The sequence below is a fragment of the Nicotiana sylvestris genome, chromosome 10 (assembly GCF_000393655.2).
Source record: "Nicotiana sylvestris chromosome 10, ASM39365v2, whole genome shotgun sequence".
NCBI lineage: Eukaryota > Viridiplantae > Streptophyta > Magnoliopsida > Solanales > Solanaceae > Nicotiana > Nicotiana sylvestris.
Window position 1 is genome coordinate 27889270 of NC_091066.1, and position 26139 is coordinate 27915408.

At 35.2% G+C, this 26139-nt stretch overlaps 2 protein-coding genes across 2 annotated transcripts; both read left to right on the forward strand.

Moving 5' to 3' along the window:
* Nucleotides 1–411: 411 nt before the first annotated feature.
* On the forward strand, nucleotides 412–2752 carry LOC104225565 (probable inactive nicotinamidase At3g16190). Its single transcript, XM_009777390.2, has 5 exons — nucleotides 412–564; nucleotides 888–995; nucleotides 1387–1612; nucleotides 2111–2227; nucleotides 2487–2752. Exons 1-5 carry the CDS (start codon nucleotides 442–444, stop codon nucleotides 2555–2557), a joined length of 645 nt encoding a protein of 214 aa, XP_009775692.2. The 5' UTR covers nucleotides 412–441; the 3' UTR covers nucleotides 2558–2752.
* Nucleotides 2753–6232: 3480 nt separating this feature from the next.
* Nucleotides 6233–8377, forward strand: LOC138879127 (uncharacterized). Its single transcript, XM_070158712.1, has 3 exons — nucleotides 6233–6792; nucleotides 7201–7751; nucleotides 7839–8377. The coding sequence occupies exons 1-3, from the start codon at nucleotides 6233–6235 to the stop codon at nucleotides 8375–8377; spliced, it is 1650 nt and encodes a 549-aa protein (XP_070014813.1).
* Nucleotides 8378–26139: the final 17762 nt, after the last annotated feature.

Here is a 26139-nt window from a genome sequence, read left to right on the forward strand (position 1 = left end):
CCAAGAACCAACTACTCCACGATTAAATTATTAATGAATTAAAGATAAAAGTATTAATGAATTTTAACTTTTGTGCATTGAATGATATATAATTTTTTTAATACCATGCATAAGGTTAACATGACATACAACGGGTCACTGTGTATCACTTTATTGTATTCCTAACTAGACAATGCAGAATAAACTATTTAATACGTTATAATCTGTTGAATACATTTATATTGTAAAATTTATATTATTATTGATATAAGTTAAATTCAAAGTAAAAATAATTTTTTATTTAAAGAACGAGTAGTTAAGTGTCCAAGCCAGCTAGTCGTTAAAGCGACGTGCCCAAACCAGCGCTAGGCCAAACTATTTTCACAATATAAAATTAACACACCCACCGGCCCCATCAATAATTGAGGTACAAACTTTGAATATAAATCGGATCCAATCTTCATGAGAAACCCTGTCCATAGTTTGCTCTCTGGAAATTCTAAGATTGTAACAACAAAAATAATGGCCTCGGAATTAAATGTTGGCAAATGGAAGAACGTAGCTCTCCTTGTCATAGACATGCAGGTGATAAATTATTTGGCACTTTTGATTTCTTCTAATTAAATCAGCATGACAAGTACTACTTGCTCGTTTCAAAAAGATTGTTTTAGTTTGACTTGGCACAAATTTTAATAAAGAATAAAAGACTTTATGATATGTGGTCTTAAATAAGCCATCACATTTGTGTGACTGTAAAACTTTGAAAACTTGTGGTCTGAAACCTGTCATAACATTTTTATCCCTATAAATATTTCCTATTAAGGAAATATTGAAAGGTATCCATACTTTTGAAACAGGGGGAATATTTATTTTAAATTTGCATTGACTATACTCTTGTTAATTTCCAGAAAGACTTCATATTTGGCCCTATGCAAGTAAAAGGAGGTCAAGCTATCGTCCCTAACGTTATCAAAGCTGTTGAGGTTGCAAGAAACTGTGGCATTCACATCGTTTGGGTATTTTATCCAAACTCAATTTCTTCTTTTTTATTTTTCATTCGGCTTCTTCTATTTTTCTTAACTGCCAATCAATCAATTATGCTTCAATTCTGAACTAGTTAGAGGTCACTCAAAGGCGGTCATACGTATTGAGGAGAGGGGTCCATGGACCCCGTAACCTCGACAAATATTTTGGATATATCTATGAATATATATTGAAACGGTCATATATTTTGTTTGGAACCCTTAAAATCAAAAGTCTGATGCGAGTACTGGTTGAGCAATCCGCGCATGTAACCCGCCACCTTCTAATCTTGTGACCGCCTCTGGTAGCTTATATATATGTGTTGAACACAGAACATATAGTTATGACCAACAAATAAAATTGCCACTTTATTTTGTTGTGTAGGTTGTACGTGAGAATGATCCATTAGGGAGAGATGTTGAATTATTTCGTCGACACTTTAAACCAAAGCTGGCATCAAAGGGTAGTGTTGGGGCTGAACTAGTTGATGGGCTCGTTATGGACGTAGAAGAGGATTACAAGCTGGTCAAAACACGTTTCAGCGCATTTCTTAACACTCACCTTCACTCATATCTTCAGACCAATGGCATTACTGATTTGGTCTTCACTGGTAATTAAATCAAACATTTTTAGTACTAGAGTTTTCAGGTTACCTGTTATAAAGGGAAAAAAAGAAAGGACAGAAGCCCTATGCACTAAGCTCCTGCTTTGCATGGGGTTCGGAAAAGGGCCGGACCACTAGGTCTATTATACACAATTTTACTTTGCATTTCACGTTACCTATTATAACATGCTAAAACATTACTAGGGGGAAGGAGGGTTCGCTTAGCCGGAAAATTATATCGTGCATATAAGGCAGAAATTGATTTTTACCGCTATATATTATATTTTGGATCCCTTTAATATAGCCCAATGGTCAAGGGGTTTAAAATCTTTACTAGGTTACTGGTTTAATTCTCATTGACCACAGTCTCTTTTCTAATTTTTTACTTTTTTTTTTGAATCCCCTTAACAGAAATTCCCACTATTATTTATTATTGCACTGTCCTTTTATAAAAGTTAAATCTTGATTATATAGTATGTTTGTATTTGCTGTGTCTCTTTCTAGGTGTCCAAACACCAAATTGCATACGGCAAACTGTATTTGATGCAGTATCATTGGACTATAAACAAGTGACAGTTATTACTGACGCCACAGCTGCTGCTACACCTGATATACACATTGGTATGAATTATCTTATATCAATATACAAGAGGCAATCCCTTTTCTTGTCCACAATTTTATTTTATTGTCCTATACTATATATCTGCCGGTTGACCAAATTTAGCAATTTGTTCGATCTAGTGTAGCTTATGACTATTAGGTAAATTAAATCAACCTTGAATATATGCTTTAATTATTTTCCTTTTTAACTGCTCGCTTTAATTTCTTGAACCTGGCTTTTGGCCTACTAACAATTAGTTTGCTCTTCTCTATGTAACAGCAAACATACTTGACATGAAAAATATTGGAGTAGCAACCCCTACATTGGAAGAATGGTGCCAATCTACATAGCAATTGATCAGTTAAATTCAGTAATTATCCTTAATGCATATATATTATAACTTTTTCTTTTATCTGATTGTATTTGATATTTTATGCAACGTTTTCAATCCAGTTATGTATTCCGATTATACTGTCAGTGTCAGTGTATATAAGTTAAATCTATATATATCTCCTAATTCTTAGGGATGGAAATCATTTTTTGAATGAGTTTGTAACTATTAGCTTTTTACCTCAATTAACTTGTTCGTAGCATTTCGTTTGGCGACGTCCCTCGATTAATTTAGAACTTCACTACTTACCCTTAAAATAAAATTTTAGCTGCCAGTCTTTGTCTCCTTGTATACTACTTGCTTATGTTATTCACTCACTTTTCCTCCTCCTTTTTTTAACTGTATTTTCTACTCTAGTTTTACTTGACTCATATAAAAAATGACTTAAAGTTTTAATATCCGCATTAAGCAATAAAATTAATCTCTTTCTACAATCTTTTTCCCATTTTGGGACGTTACATCAACAAAATATAGCTATTGAAAACATATTCAGATTTAATTATTCCAAAATTGAGAGCACTTCATTACGATATATAAAAAAAAAAAAAAAAAAAAAAAAAAACGTTAATGTATACATCTGCCATGGAGTAAAAGTAAACACTTTATGTAAACTGGACAAGAAGAAAATAAGGCAAAAGGAAAATGCTGCTATAAGATTGTTGACAATAAATTTAATAAGAATAAAAAAAATTGAAATTAAAAAAGAAAAAGAAAAAAGAACCTCAACCTCCTTCCTTTGGGCCAAAATTCTCAGGCCTATGAGTAGGTCTTCCCATGATGTCTACCCCTTACCCATTGGGATTTTTAACCGGGAGAATGATACAGTTACCCGCAAAAACAAAACTATTTATCCTTATCTATTCATTTATTTTTCTACTCATAAATTAATTACATTTTCTACCCATAATAGTTTTTGTGGAAATTTTTTTCTTTATTCTCCAATTCTTTTTTATTTCTATGCTTCTTTTCTTTTCTTTTTTTCCTTTTTTTTCTTTCTCCTTTTCTTTTTCTCGTTTTCTTCTTCTTCTTTTTTCCTTTTCTAATTTCATTTAACTTCTTTTTTTTTTATATTCTTTTTTCTCTTCATAATATAATTTCATTTAATGTTTTCACTATTTTTTATTATTCTTTTTTTATACTATACTAAAGAAAAATCAAATTGTGTATCAATCAAATGTAGCTAATACAACAAAAAAATATTAACTAACATATAATACCAGTATAGTATATAGCTATACCAACAGGGTATACAATTGTACGCAAATAGTTAAAAAAATTAGTTCAATTATTAAATTGAAATAATATCAGTTGTCAATAAAAATTTCAAAAAATTCTAAAAAGATCTAATTGTAAGAGTATACCGTTACATTATATAGCATTCTATAATTTTTATTTTTTTTGGCATTTTCAATTTGCCTCTCACGCTGGGTAAAAGCTTAAAGCAAATTAAAAGGGAAAAAGGCAAGTGAACTTACCGGTAATAAGTATACTATTATAGTATATTGTATACTATTACAACATACTGTTATAGTATATTGCATATTATTATAGTATACTATAACAATATATTGTATACTATAATAGTATACCGTTGCAGTATAACTATATACTCCTATAATATATTGTATACTATAGTACTGTTAGGTAACTGTGTTCTTCTTCGATTATTATAATATACCGTTGCAGTATATTATAAGCTATAATAGTATATTGTTGCAGTATAGCTATATACTCCTACAGCATATTGTATACCGTAGCGGTATACTCTTGGGTAGTTGTGTTCTTCTTCGATTTTCAGCTAAAAATTTTCAATCTCAATCACCTCAAATCAGCTCCAAATGCTATCAAATTTCAGTATGAACTTCTAAAAGGTACTATAAGTAATATTTAATAGCACCCACTTTGAATCAAACAAGAAATTTTTAAAAATAAAATTGAGCTTCAAGCCCAACAATGATGGATATTCAAATGCACATAAAATTTTAGATCTGGGAAGCTTACTCGAAGATACTATAAGCAATATTTTATAGCACCCACATCGAATCAAACAATATATAATTTCAAATTCTGGAGCTTCAAGCTCAACAATGGTGGGTCTTCCTTCACACACACATAAAAATCATAAGAAAAGGAGGTAGAGCAAAAGCTTGGGTTGACTCTCTTAATGAAGATAGATCTGGCAGAGGAGAAGTAGATCCATATAAGTCCACTACCAAGTAAGCTTGCAAAAATGAAGCCAGATGTTTTAATATTCCGTACTTCAAATGCGAAGGCAAATAGTTGTGGGTCGGGTAGATAGTCTTGGTTGCATAGGTAGGAAAAGTAAATAATTTAGGTTTGGGTATTTAAGGGTAAATAGTTTGAGCTTAATGGGTATAAAGTGAGATTTTCTCTTTTTAACCCTTACCCATTCAGGGGTCTGGTTTAGTTGGGCTGGAATTTTTGTGGGCTTCGATTGGATCAAAATTGGGTGAAATTCAAAAATAGCTAGATTTACAAGTAGTAATTGAAAAGTAGTCACAGTTTTAAAAGTAATCGAAATTTAGCAACTTTTCATGTAAAGATAAATCTGAACGAAAACACTATTCAAAATCCGAAAAATATTCCAGCATAATATATTGGAGTTTGAATTTTTTACATGTGAACTTCCAGCACAATATACTGGAGTTCCAGTATAATATGCTGGAAGTTCATACACAGGTGCTCCAATCTCCAGTATATTATGCTGGAACTTTACGGGCGCTGGAGTTCCAGCATAATATGCTGGATGTTCATTCACAGATGTTCCAATCTTCAATATATTATGCTGGAACTTTCTGTGTTTCAGCAAAATAATGGCTATTTTTCAATGACTTTGCAAACGTTAATTATTTTTCAATTAGCAGTCCGAAAACTGGCTAGCCTGTGCTATTTTCACATCAAAATTCTGTCTAATAGTATGTGGTTGAATTAAAAATATTTGACAAAAAAAAAATTAAAACAAACGTCAGACACTTATACTCTCAAAAACATGTTTTATAATTGAAAGTCGGGGTTCATTCACTTCTGATTTTAAACCTTCAAACTAATTAAGACCTCCACCATTTTTTTAAATTAAAAAGAAATTGGACCTATACATTCTTCTATTCATAGAAGTGTATATATAATTGAGAAATTTTCATAAAGCACTATCTTTTAGTAGTAATTAGTCATCTATAGATACCATTTGATATATTACGTGTTATGGATACCTTCTATGTGTATTTGATGTATGTAACCTAATGTATTCATGAATACAGTCGCAAAAATAGGCGTGAATCAGGGAAGTCCAGCTAATCTTCAGATGTATTCAACTGTATTTACGAGGTGTATTCAAAAATACAGTAACGTTTTTAGCATAAAATATGGACCTTTCAACTGGTTTAAAACGAAAAGGAAATCAATTTACCTGATATTCTCCTAATATAACTCAACTAACACAAACTATTGCACCATAAATCTGTATTCCTCCATTCACGAAAGTTTTTCAATCGGAAAAAATAAACTAAAGCAGAGCAACATCTAGATTTTAAGTTCTCCCTTTTTATGTAGTTCCAGTGCGTGCCCAGTTCTCTTTTCAACAACGAAAAATTGCAATTGATACAATTGTATACATATGGCAAGTTTAACAGTGTTGTTGTGGCATTCTGGCAAGTGGAACATTGAGAGCAATTACGTCGATTATTCAATTGAGGGAATACTGATAAAGGAGTATGCATCGTATAATGATTTGGTTGCGTCAATCTCTAATCAACTGGGCATAGATTTGAGCTCAAAGTCCATTAAAATTCAATACAAAGTAGAAAGAAATTGCACGCCAATAAAAATACACAATGATATGGGTTACAGGGTGTATGTAGATTTGAAAAAAGAGAACAGAGAATTCAGGATGTATCCTTTGTGCATAACAACTATTGAAAAAGAACTTGTATCCGGAGGTAGTTTAATTCAAGGCGACATTGTGCAAATAGACGAAGTAGTTCAAAGGTGTGATTCCGATACAGATGATACACTTGCTCTAGATTTTGTCAATTCAGGACAAGAAATTGGGGTGTTCGAACTGGATAAGGATTTGATAATTTCAAAAACTAATCAAAGAGAGGTTATGGCTGGACAAGTATATAAGGATAAGGCTACATTGATAGAGGCGATGGAGCATTATGTTATATCTCAAAGGTTTCAATTCCGGGTTGACAGGTCTAATTCTGTTAGGTTTGAGTGTATTTTAATATTCTTTATTTTTATCATATTTTGTATTTATGGTTGGAGTTGTAAGTTAGATGTTGATGTGTTTATGCATATTTGTAAGACAATTGATCTTCACTGATGTGGTTAACTATTTTTTTATGGTCTTTAAATACATGTATTCTTGTGTATTTTAATTGTATAAACTTATTACAGTGGCTCTCATTGTTTTCCTCTTTGGTTTACTAGTTGTATAAAAATGTATGCATATAACTATAAGTGTATTCAGTTGTATTATTTGCACAAATAACTATAGTCGTATTTGTATTCATGTGTATATGAGTGATTTTTTTGTAAGCATTTATGCTAATCATATGTATAATGATAAATTCTTTGCAGCTATGCATTATTATGTATGTCAGAAGATTGTGAATGGGGGTTTAAGGCTTCGAGCATTAACAAATCAGAACTATTCAAAGTGAGAGAATTCATTGATAAGCATACATGTCCGTTGAAGGACAAGGTGTATGAGCAGCGACAGGCAAGTAACAGCCTTATAGGTGGTATGATTAGGCCCAAGCTTACTAATCATAAGAGGAAATACACCCCAAAGGATATAATTGATGATGTGAAATCAAATTTAGGTGTAGATGTTAGCTACATGTTGGCGTGGCGGGCTAAAGAAAAGGCAATAAATTTTTTGAGAGGTGAACCGGCTGATTCATACAAAAAATTACCAGGATACTTATATACAATAGATAAGACATATCCAGGTTCACACATTAGAATGGTAAAATTGCCCAAAAATGAGTTCATGATTGTGTATATATCTTTGTACGCCTTTATAAAGGGGTTTGATCATTGTAGACCCATTATGGTTTTGGATAGAAGTCACCTAAAATCTTACTACACCGATACATTCGTCTCGGCCAGCACGTTGGATGGTGCAGGTGAGTACGTGAATTATAATAAATTTTGTTTATATTATAAAGATTGAAATACATATTTTAAAAATATGTATGCAATTGTCTTTACAGGTCATATATTGCCACTAGCATATGGTGTTATTGATTCAAAGAACGATGTTGCTTGGACGTGGTTCTTTGAGCAATTCAAGATAGCATACGGTGACAAGGAAAACATGTGCATCGTTTCAGATAGAAATAAGAGTATCATTAAATCTGTATCGATAGTGTATCCAGATATACCGCATTTTGCCTGTATATGGCATCTATGGAACAACGTATATAAGGGATTCAAAAAGATCCATGCAAAGTTGAGCGAGATATACTTCTTGATGGCAAAAGCATACACACAAACTGAATTTGACAGTCTGATGGAGAAGGTGGAGAAGGTAGATATTAGGGTGAAAGAATACTTGGAGTTAGCTGGATACGAAAAGTGGGCTAGGTTGTATGCACCTGTTAACAGGGGATGGACCATGACGTCTAATATTGCTGAGTCAATCAATGTCGCACTAGTGTCAGTAAGAGAATTGCCAATATACGACTTCCTCGAAGAAGTTAGGAAGTTGTTTGGACATTGGAATTGCAGTAACTGCAAAGAAGCTACATAGACTTACACAATGCTTGGAAAAAATATCAGGAGATGCTGACTTTGAATGAGGCAATGTCTATACGCATGACTGTAAGTTTTATTTTAATGTAATTGTATCATATATTTAGTTCTTTCTTTAGATAGCTTAACTTTTTCTGAAATAATTTATACCTTTTTTAGATAGATGTATTTAGTTGTATTATCATGCAAAGTCCTATAATGTTTTTGTTTCTTTTCAGCTGCCTAAAGTTAACCAAATTTTAGATGTATAATAATGTATTCATAAGATAAGACGTAATTATAGTTTATAGCTTGCCGGTCTACATAAATGATGTATTCTTCTGTATTCAAACATTTCAGTTGTATTTAACTGAATAATTTTGCATTATACATACAAAAATTCATTTGTTTAACTGAAATAATTATGCATTATGCATATATGATGCATTATTTAACTTAATAATTCTGCATTATACATACATAAATATGTTTGTTTTCAATACATATTTGATTTAATTCATACTGCTGTATATTTAATACGTCTATTATATGGTATATAAATGAATTTTTTTGTTTATATGTGCTCAAAACTTATAGGTCTATGTTTAAATGTAGGTGGTACCATCGACTGAATACTTACATACGGTTACTGATGGAGGGAGGAATTACACCATCTGCCTGTTAGAGAGAAAATGCGTTTGCGGGAGGTTCCAAGTTGATGAGTTACCATGCCTACATGCTTGGGCTGTATTGAAGAGCAAATTTCTAATGCCAGAAGATTATTGCTCTAACTATTATAAACCAAATTCTGTTGTAATGACATACGATGTGCCTGTGTACCCACTGCCTGTGACGACCCGGCCGGTCGTCTTAAGAATTAACACCCCGATCCCCTATTAACTGCTTTCTCCGAGTTTATTTCTGCTATTTTGATTTGCCAGGACATTCGTTTTTGAGATTCGGGAAGTTTTGGGGCACTTAGTCCCTAAATGAGAGCTTAAGTGTTGGAAAGTTGACCGTAGTCGGAACAATATGAAGATGGCCTAGGAATGGAAATCTGATGGTTCCGCTAGCTCCGTTAGGTGATTTCGGGCTTAGGGGCGTGATCGAATTGTGTTTTGGAGGTCCGTAGCTAATTTAGGCTTGAAATGCCGAAAGTTGAATTTTTGAAGTTTCCGGTCCGATAGTGAGATTTTGATCCGAGGATCGGAATGGAATTCCGGAAGTTAGAGTAGCTCCGTACTGTTAAATGTGATGTGTGTGCAAAATTTCAGGTCATTTGGACGAGGTTTGGTAGACTTTCTAATCGAAAGCGTGTTTTTAGAGTTTTTGGAATTTTTAGGCTTGAATCTGATGAAAAATAGGTATTTTGATGTTATTTTGAGCGTTTCGATGGTTGGAACAAGTTTGAATGATGTTTTAGGATTGGTTGGCAGGTTTGGTTGAGGTCCCGAGGGCCTCGGGTGTGTTCCGGATGCTCAACGGACCATTCTTGGACTTGGAAAGATTGCAGATTTTCTGCTATTGTGTTGCAGAGAAAACCTTCATCGCGTTCACAAGGGGGTCTCGCGTTCGCGTAGAGCATCTAGGTGAAGCATCTGAAATGTGCTTCGCGTTCGCGAAGGTAAGGACCCGTTGGTCTTTGCGTTCGCGACATGGTCCTCGCGTTCGCGTAGGGTTTGCCCGTGTAAGCTACGTGTTCGCGAAAGAGGAATTTGGCCAGCAGGACTTTTGTGCATCGCATTCGCGATAGTAGCCTCACGTTAGCGAAGAAGGAATTATCTGGGCAGATATAAGATTTCAAAATCGGGGGTTTAGCCATTTTTATCAAAATTTAAGCTTGGGAGCTCGGATTTGAGCGAGATTGTGAGGGATTTTCAGAGATATCGATTGAGTAACGATTCTAGACTCCTTTTTTCTTGTAACCCAATAATCTAAACATTAATTCATCCTTTAATTTCGAAATTTATATGAAAATTGGAGAAACGTTCTTAGACCAAGAAATTGAGTTTTGCTTGGGTATTTGACATCGGATTTGGATAATTTTGGTATGGTTAGACTCGTGAGAGTTTGAGGATTCTGAAACTATAAATTTTATCCGATTCCGGGACATGGTCCAGAGGGGCATTTTGGTCATTTTACATAATTTTGCGTATTAGCTTAGACTTTAATTGTAGAATCAGTTACTTGAAGTGTTAGTTACATTATGAAATTGAATTGAATAGATTTGGGCCATTTGGAGTTGAGTACTCGTGGCAAGAACATGATTTCGGATTGATTTTTGAGCGGGTTCGAGGTAAGTGGCTTGTCTAACCTTATGTGGGGGACCTTCCCCTTAGGATTGGTATATTTGGTAATTAAAATGCCTTGTACATGAGGTGACGAGTGCGTACTTGTGCTAATTATTGGAAATCCAGTTTTCTTTAAGTAATTATTAGCATGTTTCCTTTACTGTTTCTATTACTTGCACTATTAAACATGTTGTTAGCTTAGGAAAGCATGTCTAAGTGACTCAATTGCTCTATTTGTTCAACCTGCCTTACTTGAATTCCGTGCAGCATGCTAGGCTAGAATCAGTTGTTGCCTTCATATGAAATATTGCCATTTCTGTATATTTTCCTGTTGCTGCTGTGTATTTATTTTGGGACTACGGATGTGAGATTCTGGTAGCTCCCCCTTATCTATTTATCTTGGGACTATGGATGTGGGATTCCGGTAGCTCCCCTTTGTTTGTTTATTTTGAGACTACGGATATAGAATTTCGGTAGATCCCCCTGCACAGTTATATGGAACTACGGGAATGCACCCGGTAGATTCTCCCAGTACTGGGTATTTATATTTGGGACTATGGAACGGAATTCCGGTAGATCCCCGCGCACTATGAGTTGGACTACGAGACGGGATCCTGGGAGATCCATCGGATATGTACATATGGGACTACAGGATCCTGGGAGATCCCCGATTGTTATGATTGGTGTTGAACTATATTTCCTTTCCGTGTTTACCTTGTTTCTGTATAGTTGTTTCTATCTCGTACATCTTGTGTTATTTCACTGTTGTACTTATTTATACTGTTTTGTTCTATACTGTTGACCTTATTATTTTATTTAACCTCAGTAGGGTCCTGACCTTCCTCGTCACTACCCAATCGAGGTTAGGCTTGACACTTACTGAGTACCGAGTACCGCTGTGGTGTACTCATGCCTCTTCTGCACATATTTTTTATGTGCAGATCCAGGTACCGCTACTCAGGCCTATCATCCTTGAGGAGGCGACTGCTCTAGAGACTTTGAGGTACATCTGCCGCGCCCGCAGACCGAGAAGTCCCTTTCTATTCCTGCTTTTAGTATTTAGCCCTTTTGTATTTTTTTCTGTTCTTATTAAACATTCCGGAGTTAGAGCTATATAGTATTGATCTTAGCTTGTGATTCGTGGATTTTCGGGTCTTGAATTTATGCATTGGTATTGGGAGCTAAACACGGTGTATGCTGAGTGGCACATTTAAACACTATTATTACTTTATTCCTGTTTTAAATTGTTTTACTTCCGCAAATTTTGGTTTTTCTTCCGCAATTTAGGCTTACCTAATTGTAGAGAACAGATGCCGTCACGATAGTTCACGGAGGGCGAACTGGGGTCGTGACACTACCGGACAGAAATGAATGGAATATACCAGCACATGTTGCAGAGGAGGTTGTATTACCACCCAAATGGAAAAGACCTCCTGGAAGGCCAAAGAAGGAGCGCGATAATTCTTTCAGTGAATTGCTGCAGCCGAAAAATCAACATTTATGTAGCATATGTGGGCAGGGAGGACATAATAAGCGAACGTGTAGAAATGCTACATGTAGGATTTAGTTAACACTCTGACATGTAGTAGTGCTCCAACGATTTGTCATTACTTCTGATGACATTGTGAAATAATATATTTTGAACCTTTAAATAAATAGATTTTGGATATAGTTAGTTGTAGTAATGTGTTGAATACATTCGAATACAACCTTTCAACAGGTACTTAGACAATCTAATATAGACAGTGGTTGAGTTGTATATACATAACCAACCACAATACTTCTGAATACAACTATATAACAATTTCAATAAATACATATACAATCTGCTGAATATATAATTATAGCAATTGTATTATTCAGTTTCTGATTTGGATATACACTACACACGTGAGGAGCTGATTACATACTAATATACAATGTTGAATACATACAAAAATACAAATTGTCTTATACATTGTGTCTGCCTTGACTATACAAATCAAACCAAATGAATACAATTACTTATAGATTTGTATAAGTATGAATATAACCTGCTTAAGTAAAATAAATACATCAAGTTGAGTACATACGTATATATAATATGAAAAGGTCAGTCTATTAAGGTAAAAAAAACAGTGAAAGAACTATTTGAATACATCAAAATAAATCTAAAATGCATTATGCAACATACAATTCAATAAAAGTCAATTTGCATACATCAGAATACATATACATATTTGTATCATTGATTTATGTAAGTACAAAAATACATTGAATATCCTTTTTGAATAAATTTAAATACATGTACATGTATTTATATACATAAAAAACAGAGAAGTCAACAGGTTTATACATATAAATACAGATGAATACATCAACAATACAGATGAATACATCAGAAATTACCTTTTCTTCCAGTGAATCCGAGCTTTTACTTGCTTCAACCTCCTTCCCCTTGACAGATGAAGCTTCAGAAATATGTTTTTTCCTCTTTTCCGCAATGGGAAGTCTTGTTTCCTTCAATGATTTCTCAACTTGGGTTTCTTTGAACTTGTCATGGCGAGATTTTGTTCTCTTCTCCAATGCCATATTTTTGGCTAAACTTGCATCCAATTCCCTTTGAATGATTTGCAAGGAGAAAGAGGGCCCATCGAAAGTGAGAATTTTAGTGGTTATACATCTGATAATCAACTTGCGGGGTGTTTAATCAGACATTGTGAGAATACGCTTGGATACTGTTGATTAGAGAAAACTTGGTGAGTATAGATGTTGAGAATAAACAAAAATAGCGAAAATTAAAAAATTTAAATACTTACCACACTAATTATAGAAACAAATGATAACAATCGAGAGAAAATTAGGGTTTATGCCGAGATTGGGGAAGAAGGAAGCGGTGTGGGTGAGAGGTTTCTCTGGTTTTGGGCGAGTTTACAGAGAATGGGAAAGAGAATAGAGTGTATCAAAATAAGAGAGAGAAAGAACGTGTATTGAAAAGTTTCAATGAAATACGGTAATTATGAGAGCAAAATCTGAAAAGGGAGAGAGAAAAATAAAAAACAATGTGTTTAGTGGCTTAAGTGTAGGAGATAATCAAAATTAGAAATTTTGCTATAAACCATAAAAGGTATCTATAGAATATAATTTATTTAAATGGTATTTATTTAATATAAATAAGGTGTTAACCTTTGCTATAGAATGTAAATATTTCTATATAATTTTCTTTTTCATTTGCTTGAATAGCAGTATTTTGGACTGAAGTTCATTGGGAATGGACTTGAAAGCCATTGAAAACTGGTTATATTAATAAGCTCGCTTTGAAATAAAGAAAAGAGAGTATAATTAACCTAAATAGTCATTCATCCAACTGCCTAGATTAACAATAGTCGAAAATATATAATATTTATATATAATCGATATATAATATGAATTTAATCAGTATATAATTTATGTATATTGACTAAAAAAAGTAAACAGTAAATCTGACCACCTGTTTATGTAAATATCCAAATGCCAATAGCAATCTTATTTTGATGCACGGCACTTTGGTTATTTTTCTACTGTATGCATTTTCTCTAACGGATTTGATAAAAATATTAAAGAACCATATCTGGGTCGTTATAGTACTTTGTTCACGCACAAAAACAAGTGACAAAGTTGAAATACGAGGATCGAAGGATTTAATTTTTAGCCTGAATTCGGAAATTCGTCCGCTTAATAATTATAGACTGCAAAAAAGTAGCATGAATAATAATTTTCTTAATGAATACAATTTAAAAATATTTTAATAATTAACAAAAATCTTTAATTCCTCAAAGAGGGACAATCGATTAAATAACAGAACTCGAAGTTTGTGGGCTTTACTAATGGTAATGGTGAAACTGAAGATAATTATCGGAGGTAGGAATGTCACCAGGTAGCCATTCTAGAGGGCTGCTATGTAGAAATTAGTAAGTATATCCTGAATTTCAGATTTTTAGTTCAAATTTTCAGGATACAAAGTTCTGAAGTTAAATTTTTTAGTTAAAATCTTCAAAACAAAATAAGTACTGGCTAATCTCTAAATAACAGCCGTAAAAATGGCTATTTGTATACTCCCCCCCCCCCCCCCCCCACAATCGGAGCAAGCTTGGTGCGTTAAATGTCGGGCTTTTTTCAATTTTAGCCCGTGTCAGAAACTATTTACATTTGGTATCCGAAAAAGTATATAAAATTTGTATAATTTTTGTATATACATACATAATGTGTGTATATATATATATATATATATATATATATATATATATATATATATATATATATATATATATATATATATATATATTTGACTATTATTTTGAGAACGACTATAACAATATCATTTTCCCTTAAATGTCCAAGGTCCAAACACCATTCTCTTGTGGCCCATTTTTCCCACTTTTGCCTCCCAATGGCAACCGAAAGATGGTTGTAAATGGAACTATGAAGAGCAACACTCTTTTGGTCCGTAGACGGTTTTGGTGAATTGTGTGTGACATCTGTCGCACCTCCTTTTTCCGCGCCCGCGAGGGTGAAAGGGAGTTTTCTCCAATTAAAGGACAGTCGAAACGAGATTTGTTTGTTTGTTTCAGAGTCGCCACTTGGGAATTTTAAGGCGTCCCAAGTCACCAATTTTTATCCCTGAATCGAGGAGAATATGACTATGTCTATTTAACAGTCTGCGCACCAGAAATCCGGATAAGGAATTCTGTTAACCCGGGAGAAGGTGTTAGGCATTCCCGAGTTCCGTGGTTCTAGCACGGTCGCTCAACTGTTATATTCGGCTTGATTATTTTGATTTGTTAAATACATTTTTATTGCATGATTTTATTGTTACCGCTTCTATTTAGATTTAAAGACCCTTCTTTGAATCGAATCACGCGTACGTATATTCGTGTTATAAATTATATTTTAAAACATGCGGAGTTGTGTCACGCGCACGTGTACACAATAATATAGATAATATTTTTATTAAAATAATTATTTTCGAAATTATGCTTTAAATAAAATCAAGAACATTCGCCCTTTTGGTATAATTAAGTAGTGAACCTCACATCTCGGGTTTTTATGAAATTAATAATGATATTCTCCGAGAAATCCCTTTTATTAAATATTCGATCGAAGTTGCGCGAACGCATAATCCGAATTGCCTTTAGAAATATAATTAGGTTACGCGAACGTATCCCTAATCACAAAAATATTCTTGATGGTAGTATAAATTTGTTTACAAATTGTTTATTATATCCACGTATTTTTATGTGAACATCATGAGAAATAAATATTCTTCTAGTCTCTAAATTCCTTAAAAAGAATTTACAATTTATTGGACGTTGATCGCAATTTATATTTTTTCGCGTATGAATTATATTCCTCAAACCATTCGAATTTGAGGAGTAAAAATAAACAACGTGTGATTAATACTACCATTTAGTGAATACAATATTTGCCTACCCAAATAAACAACGTGCAAATTACGTATAAAAATTGGGAAAGAATGGATGTAAGAAAGGAAGTGATATTTTTGAAGAATTTTCATTATTCTATTTGTAGCAAACGCTATTTACACATTTTTGACTTAAAATGTTAATCACCTTCTACATTACTTGTTTTTAATCCAAAGTTATAATCGTTTGGTTAAGTTGTTTATGATGGTAGATAGGCATCAAGTTGATAAAAAAATTATTATACAAATCGGTTCAATAAAATTGCATTACATGCAACATAGTTGTACGTCTGAACCGTTCATAACATTCTAACATCGTAACGAGCTATATCAACTCACCTTCCACATATGATTATATATATACTCATCATCATGCCATATATGAACATACAACTTATATCAATCTAAACCAAAATCAGATTTTTTACAAGATATACTAATAATGTAATTTCTTGATACTTCCATTCTACTTTACATTTAGCTAACAATATTACGGGATGTAATTAATGGCCCATTTTATGTCATGTTCCCTACCTTGATAATTCAATCATGACTTCACTTAATGAAAATTCCGAAATAGGTGATATTATTACAACACTTATACGAACTTTAAGAGGTAACAATTATCTTATATTCATCACGACAAACGTACTACTATATTAATCAACTGAAACAAAACCAAATTTTAAACTAATGAACTTGAACGAATGGAAAACAGAATTATAATTCCCGAACTTCATTAATATGTCATGTTGAAGCTTTTCATGACATGAATTTACAGATATGTACCTGATATTGGAAGCAAGAAAATGAAGATGAGAATCAGCGGCAGTAATAACAGTACAACAGCAACAACTGCCCAGCAACAGTAACAACCCAGTACCAGACCGGTGGAGTAGTAATCCAAAAAAAAAACAAAAGCTTTAAGCTTTAAATGAAACAACAACCATTAATACTAATTTCAAACAAAGAAAGAAAGCAGAAGATTTTTAGTTTTTATTTTTATTTTGAAAGCTTAAATATTTTTCGGAATTTTTCTCTCTTAAATGTTCAGCCCTTTTTTCTCTCTTCTATTCTCTGTCCGTTTTTTTCTCTCTATTTGTATGTGTATTTTTTCTTATTCCTGTCTTGAAACTTGTGTTCAAGACTTCATATATATAACACATCCCACAACCTTTCAATTAATTAAAATCCATACTTTTTCTCTACCCAACCCATTATCTTCTCACTCATCCCCATTACATTAAATAAACATATCACACCACCCCATTATATTTTGTCCCCCATGCTTCATTTAAAATAATACAAGATTCCCCCCCCCCACTATATTTTGTCTTGTCCCCCCTTTATATTAAACAATTATATCACAACCCACCCCATTTCATTTTGTCCCCCATGCTTCAAATAAACAATTACAAAATGTACAATTCCTAAACTACCCCCTCCGACCTTACTGAAATTACCAAACTACCCCTGAACGTACTACAAATTTACCAAACTACCCATCAGCTATAACACATCAATTAATCAAACTTAACCAAAATATAGACAATATGATCAATTTCTAACAATGTTCAAACAACAATATGAACACGGATGAACATCATAACAACAATATCACATGAACACGATTTTAACAATATTTCAACAACAAATCACATGAACACAAATTGAACAACAAAGAACAACTAAAATTTGATTGAACAATATTTTAGCAACAAACCTATTTTCGGATTTAAACAACAACAACAATCAAACAAGTATATTTAGATTAAATTCAATAATATTGAACTTAAAATCAACCATAACAACATTACAACCAACAATTCCTATATCAAACTTAAACAAGATTATGAGACAAATTCACGAAATAATCATAAATGATAAACAAGAAATCAAACTATACAAAATTCGGATTCAAGATCATCCAAACAAAGTATGAACATGAATGAATCTATTTTAACACAACAAACATGACGGATTAAACGATTAAATCAATATATTTCCTTTAACACAACTAAATTCTTTTTAGACAAATAACAAGATCGACGAATAAACAATTATGAACTTAAGCTTGAACTTAACAATATTAACAATTTCTAACAATACATAAACTCATGAAACAAATTGAAGAAATAGTTAATTAAATTTCAATTTGAATCTAACAAACATCAAACTAACAAATATTTACTAAAACAATTATACAAACATGAAATGAATATGAAAACAACTAATTAAACTTCTATTTTGAAATCTGAAAATTAATTTAACAAAACAACATGAACACACTAGAAAATTATTTCAACAATGAATCAACGAACAAGACAAGGATTAAATCATTTAACGATTTTGGATCCGGAAAATATCAAACAAAAATATGAACAAAAATAAAACTTAGAACAACTAACCGGAGATGAATCAACGAAGAACTTTGATTGTAAACAAATCTGTCTGAGCCTCGACTAAAGCTCGAACAAATGACGACGAAGACGAAGAGAAGATGAAGCAGACCGTAGCTACTGCCGCGACGAGCAGCAGCAGCAGTCCGTCCAACACCTGCTGCGACGAGCAGCAGCAGCACGACGTCGAGACAGCAGCAGCGGCGGTGACAGGCAGCAGCAGCGGCGGCGACAGGCAGCAGCACAGCGCGGACAGCCATGGACGACGACATGGTCGACGTCGAAGCTCGTCCATGGCTGTGTTCGTTTGGTTGTTTGGTTGAGACAGAAGCAGCAGCGACGGGGCTTCGAACAACAGAAGGAACAAACAACGGGCTGGTCGACGCACAAGCAGAAAGCAACTGGTGGCGACGACGGACTGTTTTGCCGGAGAAGATGAAGCTCGACCAAACGACGACGAACTAGAGCAACAATGGTGGACGAAGAAGATGAAGTGCTTGGGCAGCAGCTGTTTGGACGATGAGGGTGTGTCGAAGAAGAAGGTAAAGGGCAGCCATGGATGCTTGGTTGGAGCTTTGGAGGAAGAAGAAGAAGATAGGAGAGGGGGGGGGGCGAATGGTTTAGATTTTAGGGTTTTCTTCTTTTAGTTTTTGTTTTGTTTTGTAAAATGTAAGACAAAAAGGGTTTGGGTCTTTTGGGTTATGGACTGGGTCGACCCAGTTCGAAATGGACTGGGTCGTAGGGAAGATTGGGCCATTTTTTGGGCCTATGGCTTGAAATCGAAGAAGAGACCCAATTCCGACTTTCTTTATATTTTCGCTCTTTTTTCTTCTTTTATTTCTCTAAAACTAAATTATAAAAATACTTAAACTATTATTAAGAATTAAATTAAGTTATAAAAGTGCAAATTAACTCCCAATAACAATTAACGCATAATTAAGTAATAATTAAGCATAAAATTGTATATTTGGACATTAAATGCTAAAAATGCAAACGATGCCTATTTTTGTAATTTTTAATTTTTTGTAAACAAATTTAATTAGTAACAATTATATAATTAAATCCTACATGCAAATGCGACATATTTTTGTATTTTTTTATTAATTTAACAAATAAACAAACACAGACAAATACAAATAATTATCCAAAATATCACAAAATCTCACAAAATTTCACACCAAGGAAAATCATTTTATTTTGAATTTTTTGGGAGTAATTCTCATATAGGGCAAAAATCACGTGCTTACAGCTGCCCCTCTTTGCCCGAAGACACGAAGGGTTTTCGTGCAAAGATAAAGCGAGCGATTTTTGCCCATCCGAGTACTCCGTGTGAAGCATTTTTTTGAAAAAGATTTGACCGAACCTTTGCTTCAAAGGTTTCCTACATATCCTGGGCTAAACAGGAATCAGGTCAATGTAGTTCGGGAAATTTTGGTAGCTGGGACTACCGTTGGACTGCAATGTTACTGTTGTTGCATGCTATTACTACTGCTTACCGATCTCCTTGTTACACCGTGCTTAAAAGAAAACAAGAAGCTAAGCTATACTGCAATTTTTCTTGTTGCCTTGCTTTCTTGTCTGCTTGCATTTTTTCCGGTGCTTTTCTTCTTTTTGACACATGCACTTGAGTTTGTGCTGTGACCTCTTGTTGCAACCTTCTGTTTCCCGGTGCCGGGGAATTTTATTGTTTCCTGCTGGGGATTCCTATTGTAACCCTCTGTTTTATTGTCCTTTGACTTGATCTTGAAATGTATGCCTCTGTTATCTGGGCGGGCTCCCAACTTCAATACTTGAAAATTAAAGACTTGAAATGTATGCCTCTGTTATCTGGGCGGGCTCCCAAGTTCAATGCTTGAAATGTAAAGACTGCAATGTATGCCTCTATTGTCTGGGCGGGCTCCCAACTTCAACGCTTGAAATATAAAGACTGAAATGTATGCCTCTGTTATCTGGGCGGGCTCCCAACTTCAATGCTTGAAATGTAAAGACTGAAATGTATGCCTCTGTTCTATGGGCGGGCTCCCAACTTCAACAACTGAAATGTAAAGACTGAAATGTATGCCTCTGTTATCTGGGCGGGCTCCCCACATCAACAACAACTTTTAAAAATAAGCACCATTCCTCTCTTCAGGCGGGCTCCTGACTTCAACAACAACTTTGAAAATATTCGCCATTCCTCTCTTCAGGCGGGATCCTGACTTCAACCAATACATCGCCATTCCTTTCTTTAGGTTGGCAAGATTTCAACAAAAAACGCCTTTCCTCTCTTCAGGCGGGCTCCTGACTTCAACAACAACTTTGAAAATAATCGCCATTCCTCTCTTCAGGCGGGCTCCTGACTTCAACCAATACATCGCCATTCCTTTCTTTAGGTTGGCAAGTTTTCAACAACTTTTAAAAACGCCTTTCCTCTCTTCAGGCGGGCTCCTGACTTCAACAACAACTTTGAAAATAATCGTCATTCCTCTCTTCATGCGGGCTCCTGACTTCAACCAATACATCGCCATTCCTTTCTTTAGGTTGGCAAGATTTCAACAACTTTTAAAAATGCCTTTCCTCTCTTCAGGCGGGCTCCTGACTTCAACAACAACTTTGAAAATAATCGCCATTCCTCTCTTCAGGCGGGCTCCTGACTTCAAACAATACATCGCCATTCCTTTCTTTAGGTTGGCAAGATTTCAACAACTTTTAAAAATGCCTTTCCTCTCTTCAGGCGGGCTCCTGACAACAACTTTGAAAATAATCGCCATTCCTCTCTTCAGGCGGGCTCCTGACTTCAAACCATACATCGCCATTCCTTTCTTTAGGTTGGCAAGATTTCAACAACTTTTTTTAAAAATGCCTTTCCTCTCTTCAGGCGGGCTCCTGACAACAACTTTGAAAATAATCGCCATTCCTCTCTTCAGGCGGGCTCCTGACTTCAAACAATACATCGCCATTCTATTCTTCAGGGGGCTCCTGATTTCAACCAATAAATCGCCATTCTATTCTTCAGGGGGCTCCTGACTTCAACCATTTTTTTTTCAATTCAAACTTTTTTTTAATTAGTATCCTAGGAGAAAATTCATCAGACTAGGATTTGATATCTTATCTTAGGAGAAAGATTCATCTGACTAAGATTTTATCTTGGGAGAAAAATTTCATCAGACCAAGATTTTGACTCTAGGAGATAAATCGTCAGACTAGGTCCATTTGTTGTGATCTTAGGAGAAAGATTCATCCGACTAAGATTTTATCTTGGGAGAACAATTTCATCAGACCAAGATTTTGACTCTAGGAGATAAATCATCAGACTAGGTCCATTTTGTTGTGATCTTAGGAGAAAGATTCATCCGACTAAGATTTTATCTTGGGAGAAAAATTTCATCAGACCAAGATTTTGACTCTAGGAGATAAATCGTCAGACTAGGTCCATTTGTTGTGATCTTAGGAGAAAGATTCATCCGACTAAGATTTTATCTTGGGAGAACAATTTCATCAGACCAAGATTTTGACTCTAGGAGATAAATCGTCAGACTAGGTCCATTTTGTTGTGATCTTAGGAGAAAGATTCATCCGACTAAGATTTTATCTTGGGAGAAAAATTTCATCAGACCAAGATTTTGACTCTAGGAGATAAATCGTCAGACTAGGTCCATTTTGTTGTGATCTTAGGAGAAAGATTCATCCGACTAAGATTTTATCTTGGGAGAAAAATTTCATCAGACCAAGATTTTGACTCTAGGAGATAAATCGTCAGACTAGGTCCATTTTGTTGTGATCTTAGGAGAAAGATTCATCCGACTAAGATTTTATCTTGGGAGAAAAATTTCATCAGACCAAGATTTTGACTCTAGGAGATAAATCGTCAGACTAGGTCCATTTTGTTGTGATCTTAGGAGAAAGATTCATCCGACTAAGATTTTATTTTGGGAGAAAAATTTCATTAGACCAAGATTTTGACTCTAGGAGATAAATCGTCAGACTAGGTCCATTTTGTTGTGATCTTAGGAGAAAGATTCATCCGATTAAGATTTGATATCTTATCTTGGGAGAAAAATTTCATCGGACCAAGATTGTATCGGGAGGTAAATTCATCAGACTAGGACTTTTTATCCTAGGAGAAAAATGTAAAGATCAATGATTTGAGAAACTTACCTTCGTAATTTCTTCTTTTCTTTTCTCCTTCCTTTGCACTGCTTTGTTCTTACTTGCTGGGGATAATACCACTGTGGGAGTCTCCTTTCTTCCCCTCCTTCAAATTTGTTTTTGGTTTTTTTTTTCAACACTGCTGGGGATAAAAGTGTTATCTTCTTGGGATAACGTCGTTGAGGATAACGTTGCTGGGGAATTTTATCCCTTCAAATCGATGCTTCATTCTTCTGGAAGCTCCTAGGGATGATAATGGCTTTTGTTTTTCTGAGCACAAATGTCATCCCTTTGTTCTGTCTGCTGGGGATCAATTTCCTCCATTGGAAACTTATTATGTTGGGGGCAACCCTGGTTCAAAGACCACTTCCTTGGTGCTATTTTTATTCTTCCCCAAATGGGTACCTGATTTTCCAGAAAATTTTCTAACTGAAAAGAAAATTTTCTGCCCCAGTTTGACAATCTTTCTTGTGGCATGCATTTCCGACATCAATGCCATTTCCTTTACCTGTTTTAACTCAAAAAAAATATTGTTAGCTTAAAGCGTGGTAGTTGGTTGTGATACTCCACTAGGATGGCTTTTCCCTTTCTCCTTCCTTGCTCTGCATTCCACAAGGGACGATATTATTTGTTGGGGATAATCCTTTTCTGCTGGGGATATCCCTCTTGACACTCGTTGATCTTTTTGTCAATTCCCTTTTGCTGGGGATATCTTTTTTGACACTGGCCTCGCGCTTGTTCCTTCCTGACTATATCACTTGGATGTACTAGTCAGATCTTATCTTGGAAAGCTGATGGTCTACTTTGAAGTCATTTCCCACTGGTCTTGACCAAACAGACTCTACTGGGGAAATTGCTATGAAAGGAAAAGATAAAAGGGAACAGAATAAAAGACAAAGGAAAAAATGACTCTTTAACAAAAGAAACTATAAATAAAAACCTATCAAATGAAAACACTGACTCTAATGGTCATGACATGCATATGTGGCCTATCCTTCGTCATCAATCGTCTTTCAAGGTCTTCCCTTGACTATTCCCCATCTGATTCCCAATCTTATTCGACTTGTAGTGCCCGAAGGGTTTTCACTATCAAGCCTCTCTCATTTTGGGTTTTTCTCTCAGCTTTCATCGCCTTATGGTGTCCGTGAAGATTTTCACCGATAAGACTCTCTCATTTATATCACTTTCCAGCTGGGGATTTGGAGTGTTGCCGGTATGACTCTCTCTGCTGGAGATTAGAGTCCTTTCTGCTGTGGAACAGAATGTTATGTTCGCCGGTAAGACTCTCATTTGTCTGACTTGGCATCTTTTGAAGACTGGTCAGAAGGTCTTTCTTTGGACCGTAATGTGGGTTTTGGATAGGGCTAGAAAAAAAAGGGTATTAAAGGCTCAAAAATGCATTAATTCTGGGTTATTAGTTACAACTTTCGGAACTAGATTTATTTACCACAAACGCAACTTTTGCCCCAGTTTCTTGCTTGGGGATATTTTACTTGATTGATTTTTTATTATTATTTATTACACCATGCATACCATGCACACTATGCACACTATGCACCCTATGACCGAGCCGTGAAGCGCCTACGTATCCTCTTTGAGGAATCAGGTCAAACGTAGTTCCCAACTCCTCTTTGTCATTTGACTTTCTCTTTTCTTTTATTTGTTATCATTTTTCTCTTCTTCTTTTTCGTTTTTTATTTTTATTTTTTCTTTACCTTCCAGGCTCGTATTTCCTAGTCGTTGCTATTGATTCCGAACGAGGGGTATGAAAGAAAATAAATAAGGCTCAAAAGGGGTAACGAAGGATAAAGTGTTTAGGTAGCAGAACAAAATGCCTTCGTCATTCCAGTCTTTAAAACATGCCAAGTGCAAACAACATAATTGATCATAGATTTATAGTCTCTTCCGATGGTGCTGGACTTGAACATTGTGTTAAACACTTGCTTTTTCATTTGTAATTTCTAAAGCACTACTGGGCGACACTCTCACTCTCATGAACGACCCTCATGCCAATTTGGCGAATCTTGCATTTAACGGTTTTCTTTATGTTTTACTTGCCCTAGTTCCACATGACTCGGGCTTCAAATAATCTCAAACCGTTCTTATTTCCTTTAAATGCTCAGATTTCCTTTCCGGGGTTTTATGATTAACTTTAAAGACTAGGCCCAAACTGTGTGCGCATGTCATATTACTAGAATCGGCGCTGAACAAAATGATAAAAGGATCAAACAAAAAGATGACTGGAAACAATAAAAGACCGGCTTTTGTATTAGACTACCGGCGAAATGGTTTGAATAATAAAACAAACAAAACAACCAGAATAAAATCTTAACACAACCTCAACGAGACTTAAACAAACTGATACGACAAAAATGGAAAGATAAGAAGGTTTGACACAAGACAATATTCGGATTACAACCCTCAGAATAATCCGGATAACAGAAATGACAACAAAATAAACCACCAACAGCTTCTCTCTTGCTAACCAAGGAACGGAGCGTCCTCCCATTTTATCAAAATTGGCATCTTAGCCACTAAGCTTTGCATTAGTATTGCCAAGACCATTATCAGCTTCCATATCATCAACCTCCGTCAACAAGTTCTCGATAGGGTTCGAGTGCTCCATGTCACTGTTATCGATCACAATCCGCCCTTCTTGGATCATTTTCTCTACTTCCTTTTTCAAATTACGACAACTCTCAATGTTGTGCCCTATGACATTGGAGTGGTACGCGCATCGCGCTGCCGAATCAAAGTTTCTTGCATGTGGATCTGGAGTATATGTGGGAAGCGGCTCAATCAAGCCAGCATGCTTTAGCCTTTCAAACAGACTTGCATAAGATACTCTGATAGGGGTGAGAGCCTTTCCTCGTTTCAGCAACCTTTCATTCCTAAATGCTTGATTGGGCCGGAAACCTGATCCAGGGGGCTTCCGGTAGGCTTGTGAGGGTGGATAGGCCTTCTGTGGAGCTGGGTATTTGGAAAGTGAAGCCCGTCTTTGGGAATCTCGTGGAGAGAAGTAGCATTGGGGAGGGGAGTAGCGTGGACGAGTGATGGAGCTACTCGGGTAGCTAGGAAAGCTGTCATAAGTGGGTTGGGATGGAGAGTATGGGGGATGGGTAATGCCAGAGTTTGAAAAGCTTGGCGGTGGTGGGGGTGGTGCTTTCCCAGTTATCCATGCCTGATACATGTCTGCCACATGTTGTCTCAGCATTTTCACTTCTTCTACCAACCCGTTGTTCTGTTCGACCAATTGTTGTCGGTCATCAGTACCGACCCACCCTGTTCTGAGGTTCTGTGTCATTTGCTTTGCAGGGAGGAGTTACCACAACCAACCACTTTTCTATATATGAACACAGCAAAGGGAAGCCATCACGTTATTGTCAGGGCATTTGACAAATAATCATATATTAGAGATGCAATGCACCTAAGTAGTTAAATTGTTCTATCAGAGATGCGATGCACTTGCGCTTTCCTTTATTTTTCTTTTTTCCTTTATTTTTTCTTTTTCAGTGGTGGTCGA